This window comes from Nannospalax galili, unplaced genomic scaffold (genome assembly GCF_000622305.1).
Source record: "Nannospalax galili isolate Female #2095 unplaced genomic scaffold, S.galili_v1.0 scaffold3261, whole genome shotgun sequence".
NCBI lineage: Eukaryota > Metazoa > Chordata > Mammalia > Rodentia > Spalacidae > Nannospalax > Nannospalax galili.
The window spans coordinates 25,850-34,514 of record NW_008343964.1 but is presented as its reverse complement, the minus strand read 5'-3'; the positions used below and the strand labels follow the sequence as shown (position 1 = coordinate 34,514).

Genomic DNA, 8,665 nt, shown 5'->3' with positions numbered 1-8,665 from the left:
TTTTGTGATTACCCGGTGAGCTGACCTCAAACCACTATTGTACTTTCAATACTAGCTCTGTAATTATTAATGTTTCTATTTGAATTCCAGGTGGTTCACAACAATGTTGCTATATATCTGTCTTTTATTTTTCCTTATTCATTAATATGTTCCAAACCCCAAGTTACATCAATATCCTATTCTAATCCTGTAGCTCTCATGAAATCCTTCCAAGTATGGGACTTATAAACATAACTATTTCATCTTAATAAAGGTGGTGATAGCGGTGCCAAGGACACCAGGTGCTTTCCAGGCCCCCAGAAAGCCCAAGATACAGTGACAGAAAGATAATAGCAAGTAAAAGCATGCCAAGTACACTGCATGTTTTTTAGCACAGCTAATTCCAAGAGGCAACCTTCCTTGAAGTTCCAGCCTCAACCCACGGAGGATCTCACGCGGGCTTCATTGGAGATTGCGTGGCAAAAAACAATGCAATGTCTTTACTCAAGGCAAAAGTTTTGAAGACCAGCACAGATTATAGTTACATGTGGATGTCTATACTGCTGTATATGGAAGATCATGTGTACATACAAACACACAGAGAGATACACTCATTCATTCTCTCTCTCTCTCTCTCTCTCTCTCTCTCTCTCTCTCTCTCTCTCTCTCTCTCTCTCTCTTCCCCCCAACACTCACCATCCATCCATGTGCTTCAAAACTCAGTGGACCACATGGCTGCTAAGCTGGGAGAGAGAGGGTAGAGTGTGCCTTGAATGTTGGGATTGCCACTCATATTTGGAGGTGATAGAAATGATCACATTCTGTAATCCTGCAGCCTGAAAATAGACTCCTGCTGGAGGAAGTTGGCCCCACAGGGAAAGGAAGACTGTCTGTGCTGGAACAGCTGCTGGATGAAGTGAGTGCAATCCAAAAAGGACTCTTTGCAGAGGTCATCCTGGTTTCCTGCTGCCCATTAACTAGTGTGTGCAAATAGTTGAGAGTGTTTATTAATTGTTACTGCTGTGGTTTTTATATCAAAGAAACAGGCAGACAAGCACACATGAGACTAACATCCACGAGGCTGGACAGAATCCCTGGTCTGTGGCCACGTTTGACCTTCGGCCTGTTTTCCTAACAAGCCCAGATGGTTAAGTGCTGTTCCTCCTGGTGGGGAGCAGAAGACTTACTCTCTGGGGGACTTGACAGCTGCATCTTTAAAATTAGAGTCACGAGATTCTTCATTGTCCTTTGCTTTGATCTAAACTCAACTCAGTGCCATCTTTCTTTAGTAAGATATTTGTTGTTAATCATAGGATGGTATTTGGACAGTGTTAAGTTCAGTGGTTTGTGCCTTTCCATGACCCGCAGGGAGCAGACCCCAACTGCAGTGATAGTCAAGGTCGACCTGCTGTTATTGTGGCTGTTGTGAATAAGCACCATGAAGCCATTCCAATTCTTGCTCAAGGAGGAGCAGACATCGACCAGCAGTGGGGACCGTAAGTGAAACATTGAAAGGATTGTAAGGCGCCCTATTGTGACCAGGTGTATGGGACTCTAGTGCAGTAGAATCAGTCCACACAAGCACCCTCTTCGAATGGGTACTCCTTAGAGCCATTTTAATCTATTTCAGTCTTAGTAAAATGTTAAAAACCTTCCTTTTCCAAAACTGGATGTCTTAGTTCCTTTCTTGTTGCTGTGATAAGATTCTCTAACATGGCATCAATCTGGGAAGGCATGGTGGCAAGAACACGAGACTGGCTGGTCACATTATTCCACACTTAAGCAGCAGAGCATGAACAGGAGGTAGGGCTAGGCTGTAAAGCCTCAAAGCCTCCCCAATGACCCACCAGCAAGGCGCTGCCTTTAAAGGTTCTATAACCTTCCCAAACAGTGCCACCTGGGGACCAAGTGCTCAAATGTGAGTCTGTAGGGGACATTTCACATTGAAACCACCGCTTTCTGCCTCTGGTCTCCATGGGCTCACAGCCATCACATGATGCAAAATACGTTCATTCCATCCTCCAAAGTCTCTTTTGAGACTCAAGGCAATCTCTTAACTGTGGACCCCCCTCATAAGGGTTTTAAAAGGGGTGGGATAGATGACTCAGTGGTCACGAGTGCTGGATGCTCTTGCAGAAGACACAGGTTCAGTTCCTAGCACCCACATGGCCACTAACAGCCATCCTTAACTCTAGTTCCAGAGGATCCAATGCCCTCTACCTATCTACAGATTTGCACACACGTGGTACACTTACATACATGCAGACAAAACACTCATACACAAAATAAAATGAACAAATTTGAAAGCACACAACAAATTGCATACTTCTAGCATACAATGACACAGAGTATACATTCACATTCCAAAAATGAGTAATGGGGGCATAGCAAGGAAAGATTGACCAAAGCAAGACCAAAACCTATCAGGAAAAAACACCAAATTCTGCAGCTCCATGTGCAGCATCTGGCACTCATGGAGAAAATGGCTAGGTTCCAAAGGGCTTTGGCAGCCCCATCTCTCCAGCTCTGTTACCTCTGCACATACCTATCTCTTGAACTGGCTCCACTCCATGCTTGCATCTCTCTTTGGCAGACAGCCCATGGTCCTGGCAACTACAACAATGTGGGGGCTCCATTAAAACCTAGGCTTCACCTTCACAGCCTCAGTAGCCTTTCAAGGCCTCCTTGTAGGGACTTTGACTATACCACACATTGCCTGGTCTCAGGTACTCTCTGAAACCATGCAGTAAGAGTCATTGATCCCCTCAATATTGCATCCTTTATGCCTCCAAAATCATTATTCACTGTGAAGTTCTACTGCCAGCTCAGGATGGAGTCTGGCCCCCTTAGATCACAATTGTATCAGCTTTTATGTGCTGACCCTTGGGAAATACTCTACTGGGCAGTTGCTTTTGTTAATATTTTATTATTTTCATTTTATGTGTATGAGTGTGTTCTAGTTCACTTTCAATTGCTGTGACAAAACACTCTGACCAATACCAACTTGTGGAATAAAGGTTTTATTTGGGTTACATCTCCCAGGTTACAGTTCACCACCGAGGGAACCCAAGATAGGAACTCAGGGCAGGAACCTGGAGGCAGGAGCTGAAGCACGGGCCATGGAGGAAGGAGACTTTCTGGCCTGCTCCCCTGGACCATGTTCAACCTGCTTTTAAAACAATACATGCACACCTGCCCAGGGGTGGCACCAACCACAGTGGGCTGGATCCTCCCAAATCACTCAACAATCAAGAAAATGCCCCACAGGCATGGCCAGAGGCCAGTACAATGGAGGCAGTTCCCCAATTGAGGCTCCCTCAACCCAGGTGTGCTGGATAGCTTTAGTGTCAACTTGACACACCTGGGTTGAGGGAGAGCCTCAGTGGGGGAATTTCCTCCATTGGACTGGCCTGTGGCCATGTCTGAGGGGCATCTTCTTGATTGTTGAGTGATGTGGGAGGGCCCAGCCCACTGTGGGTGGTGCCAACTCTGGGCAGGTGGGCCTGTGTTGCATAAGAAAGCAGGCTGAGCAGGGGCCAGGAGAGCAAGCCTGTAAGCAGCATTCCTCCATGGCCTGTTCTCCAGCTCCTGCCTCCAGGTTCCTGCCCTGAGTTCCTACCTTGGGCTCCCTGATGAACTGTGTGCGACCTGGGAGATGTAAGACAAATAAACCCTTTCCTCCCCAAGTTGGTACTGGTTAGAGTGTTTTGTCACAGCAATGAAGAACAAACTAAGACACCGGGTGTGTCAAGTTGATAAGTAAAACTATCCAGCACAGAGTGTATTTCCTGCATGTCTATAAGTGTACCTGTACCATACCATGCCCACAGAAGTCAGAAGGCATCAGATTCCTTTGGAATGGGAATTAAGGATGGTTGTCAGCTGCCATGTGGGTACTGGGAATCAAACCTTGGTCCTCTGCAAGAGCAGCCAGCGCTCTTAACCACTGAGCCCATCATTCAGGATCTTAAGAGGCAGAAGGGAAGAGCGAAGAAAGGTTTGGAAGGTGAGAGCTGAGATAATACATCTCTAACAAGCTCACAGGGGATGCCAATACTGCTAATCTAGTTGTACCATTTATATGGCAAGGATCTAGAGAATTTTTTTTCACATTTATGATTTTGTCCGGGGCAGGGGAACAGGTACCACAGTATACATGTGGAGGTCAGAGGACAACTTGTAGTAGTTGGTTTTCTCCTTCCATCACGTGGGTTCCAGGGATTGAACTCAAGTTATCAGGCTTGGAAGCCAGCACCCTTACCTGCTGAGCCATCTCACCAACCCTAGAAGAATGTTCAAAATGCACACTAAGATTTGAATAAACAACCCAGTGTGGCCTTTGATGAGATGATGGGCTTCCAATACTGTTGAATACAGGAGATCTTCCCTGCTGAGTCTGACAGGCAGGTTATGTTAAGACAATGATGAGGAGGTTGATGATAATGTCCTCATCACTATCAATAACTATATGAAGGCTGATCCTTAAATCTTTGTTGTTTGTTCTTCTTGCTTCACTGTTGCTTTGTTAAAACACTGATCATAACTAACTTGGGGAGAAAAGGGTTTATTTCATCGTATAACTTACAGTCTATCATGAAGGAAGCCAAGCTGGGAACTGAAGCAGAGGCCATGGAGGAATGCTGCTTACTGCTTTGCTTCCTCTGGCTTGTTCAGCTAGCTTTCTAACTATAACCCAGGCCCACCTGCGTAGGGATGGCACTCCCCTCAGTGGGCTGGGCCTTCCTGCATCAGCAAACAAAATGCCTCACAGACACGGCCCCAGGCTAATCTTATCTGGGAAGTTTTTCAGTTGAGGTTCCTTCTTTCCAGGTGTGTCAAATTGGCAACAGAAGCTAACTAGCAAGGACTGTCTATAAAGAACTAGTGAGCAGGTCTGAAAACTGTCACAAGGCAAATAATTTTGACATTTCCAGTTATTACCTCAGAAGAAATATGAGAAACCAGCTAATCACAGCATTCAGAAGTGCTTAACCCAAGGAGCCTTGGTTAAATTAGCTATTTAAGTAACTGAAATTATGTGAATTATAAGGTCTAAAATCATTAGGATGGTTTGAAACTTAAAGTTTTGTTACAGTGAAAATACCCTTTCTCATTTACTTTGAAAAGTGGAAAGCTGAGGCTGGAGAGATGACTCATCAGTTTAGACCACTGGCTGCTCTTGCAGAAGACCGAGGTTTGAATACCAGCACCCACATGGCAGCTTACAACCATCCATAACTCCAGTTCCAGGGGATCCGATGCCCTTTTCTGTCTTCCTTTGGTACTGCATGACACAGGTGCACTTACAAACATGTAAGCATAATGCTCTTCTACATACAACTCTGCAGGAGCAGCCAGTGCTCTTAAGCACTGAGCCATCTTTCCAGCCCCATGTTTGTAATCATGACTCCCCTCTTCCCTCACTCTTACCACCTCTAGATCAGGAGTTAGCTATTCCTCCATCGTTTGGTGAAACTTGACCAGAAAGGGTAGAGAGGGATCCTAGCACTGCAGCAAAATAAGCTTGGTCTTCCTCTCAGGTGTGCCCATGGACTCCTAAGATTGGTGATTAGTCTCATAGCTTGGAAGCAAACTCACTGAAGCCACTCACTTCCCCATTCAAAACTGGGGAGTGAATCCCTGAAAAGTTATCAAATTATTCACATTATATACAGTTATCAAGAGGTCTAAGATAAAGTTGAAGCTGTGTCCAATGAATTTCATAAACTCTTGTAGCAAATTGCTCAAATAGCATTTATTAACTTTCATTAAATTGATAACAAACCAGATTCTTCTGGACTTTTCACATTATAAAATTCGTGTTTCAGCAGGTGGTGGTGCAAGCCCTCCATCCCAGCACTCAGGAGGCAGAGGCAGGTGGATCCCTGTAAGATCCAGGCCAGCCTGGTCTGCAGTAGTGATTGCTGCTATGCCAGCTGAGGCTACAGGGATACCCTTTCTCAAAAAGACCAAAAAAAAAATAGTGTTTCTAGACTTTCCCCTTTCTGTCTACAAAAGCCAAGGTCAGGAGCAGAGAGGGAGACCAGGAGATAGCCTTAGGTGTGATGGTTGAATGGATGTCCCCCATAGGCTCCAAGATTATGAACACTTTCTCACCAGTTGGTGGTGCTGTTTTGGGAGGTTCAGAAGGTACAGCCATTCTGAAGGAAGCATGTCACTGAGGGTAGGCTTTGAGCGTTTAGAGCACCTTGCCCACTTCCAGTTTGCTCTTTCCACTTCCTGTGCCTGCTTGAAGAGGTGAGCTCTCAGCTTTCTGCTGTAGCTGCCCTCCTGCCATGCCTCCCCACCATGATGGACTCTTACGTCTCTGGAATGGTAAGCCCAATAAATGCTTCTATAAATTACCTTGGTCATGGGTCATGGTGTTTTATCACAGCAACAGAAAAGTAACTAATATGACAGATTATTTATTTTCAGCCCAGTGTGTAAGGCCAAAAGGTCCTTTGGTCACATCACCCTGTCCATTTTCCTAATGATACTAAGGATTTACCATGGAAAATTTCCCCCACAAATAGGTTCAGAAATACAGCTCTTCACGAAGCAACTCTGCTTGGCCTGGAAGGAAAGGAGAGCATCGCCGTGATACTGGGGTATGTCCAGGACCTCTGCTAGAGGTGCACAGTGACATCTCTGCTGACCTGTGATGATTTAGAGGAGCCCTAGTTTCTGAGCTGTGATCTCTATGAATGGTGTCCCACCACATCCCCTGGGGCACTCAGATCTTTTCAAAGCACAATGAACATTGCCCTCATTTAGCTTGGTTAACCGGCTTTGATGCAATTGGAACCAATGACTGGGACAAGCAATTGCATATTTCAAAAATCACACCATCATGAGGTCTCAGGGTAGAATCACTCAAGAGAGCTGAAGTCATAGTGGCCTTTTAGGGACAGATTTGGGGAAGTGGTACAGGATGTACCCAGATTGGTTCCTGTGTCAGAGAAGGATCAGACTCTGAGGGTCATATGCCTGAGTGACCCTCTTTCTCCACTCCCATCACAGATGCAATGCAAGCACCCAAAAGAAGAATACAAGAGGCCAGACAGCACATGACATAGCTCTGGAAATGGGAGATGACCTTGTCACTTCGCTCTTTGCCACTAAATTCAGCCAAGGTCCCGGGGATCAACTCTCTTAACCCAGGAACCTCAGCCTGGGTGACAGATCTGAGGTACCCATGAAGCTTCATTCAAACAGACCACCAATTCTATGGCTATTTTTTGTTTGGGGAATATATATTTATTTAAGTATAGGAATTAAGGTTGAAAGGAACTCAAGATGGTTTTGTTTTGGGGAAGAAAGATTGAACCCAGGGCCTCATACATGCCAAGCAAACACTACCGTTGTGCTGTATTTCTGACCCTCTTTTTGAGGTAGGATCTCATTGAATTGCTCAGTCTGGTTTTGAACTCACTCTGTAGCATAGGCAGGCCTTGAATATCTTGGGATCCTCCTGCCTCAGCTTCCCAAGTAGCTGAACTTACAGACCTGAGGCCTGGACCACCAAGTCCAGCTCTTTTGTTGTTGTTTTGGTTGTTTAATTAGTATAAGCCTCCAGTACCACATATATACCAGTATGTCTTGGATTGTGGTAAACTTAACAGACATCTTTTTTTAAAAATGTGTTTGTCTTTTTGTTTGTTTGTTTGTTTGTTTGAGACAGAGTCTCTTAGAGACAGGGTCTCAATATGCAGCACTGGCTGGCTTGGAACTAGTTATGTAGATCAGGCTGGTCTCAAACTCATAGAGCTTTGCTGCCACTGCCTCCCAAGTGCTGGGGTTAAAGGCATGCCCAATCACTTTTTAGTTTTATTAATGTTTTTTTTTCAATTTGGATTTCAGCTTTTCTTTTTATTTTATATGTGGTTTTATTGTTTTTGAGACAGGGTTTTATGCAACCTGGCCTTGAATTTGCTATGTAGCTGAGGATGATCTTGAACTTTGACCCTCCTGCTTGCACACCTCTGAGTTCTGGAAATACAGCCCTGCACCACCACACCCAGTTTTATGTGATGCTGGGGATTAAACACAGGGCTTCATGCATGTTAAGCAAGCACTCTCCCAACTGAACTACCTTCCCAGCCCAGTTATTAATGTATTTTTCAACAATAATAATTGTACATAGTTCAAAGTGAAAAGGTATTAAGTATTATATAATGAAGTCTCTTCTCATCCAGCTCCTCAGCTACGACTTCATCCTCAACGACACCAGTAGCATCAGTCAGCCATGTCTTTTGAGGAGCGGAACAGCATTAGATAATCACATATGTATAGCATATGTACATGTACTCATGGAGTTTAATATAAAAGTATATAGCACATAGATACTCCCCCACTTTTATGAGGTGACGATGGGACGTACAGTTTCATTAAATCTGTAAGAAGTCACGTTCTAGCAGAATGGTGCAGTCCTTATCTTAGCAGAAAGCAGTGTGTGTCTGAAAAGTATCTTCCCAGGATCCAGAACTGCGTGACCCTGAACTCCTGTCTCCATGTTCCTGCAAGCTGAGCTTTGTGTGTGGCAGCTGGCCTCCGGGATTTTCTGCCCTCCTCCCAGTGGTTCCCCATGCTTGGTTGTGACCTCTCGCCTACAGCATTCAGGCAGCTGAAAACAATTCTGCTTGGATAAGGCTGCTTTACAGCACGGCTCTTTTAGCAAAAGGAA

The 8,665-nt window shown here is 44.9% G+C and overlaps 1 protein-coding gene across 1 annotated transcript in view; it reads left to right on the top strand.

Annotated features, from left to right (window-relative positions):
- Positions 1-6,820, top strand: part of Dzank1 (double zinc ribbon and ankyrin repeat domains 1) — a gene marked incomplete in the record, with an annotated part of 81,448 nt that extends 74,628 nt beyond the window's left edge. Inside the window, 3 exon segments of the mRNA XM_017799892.2 lie at positions 815-895; positions 1,348-1,475; positions 6,516-6,820. Coding sequence (XP_017655381.1) covers positions 815-895; positions 1,348-1,475; positions 6,516-6,612 — 306 coding nt within the window.
- Between the last annotated feature and the right edge of the window lie 1,845 nt (positions 6,821-8,665).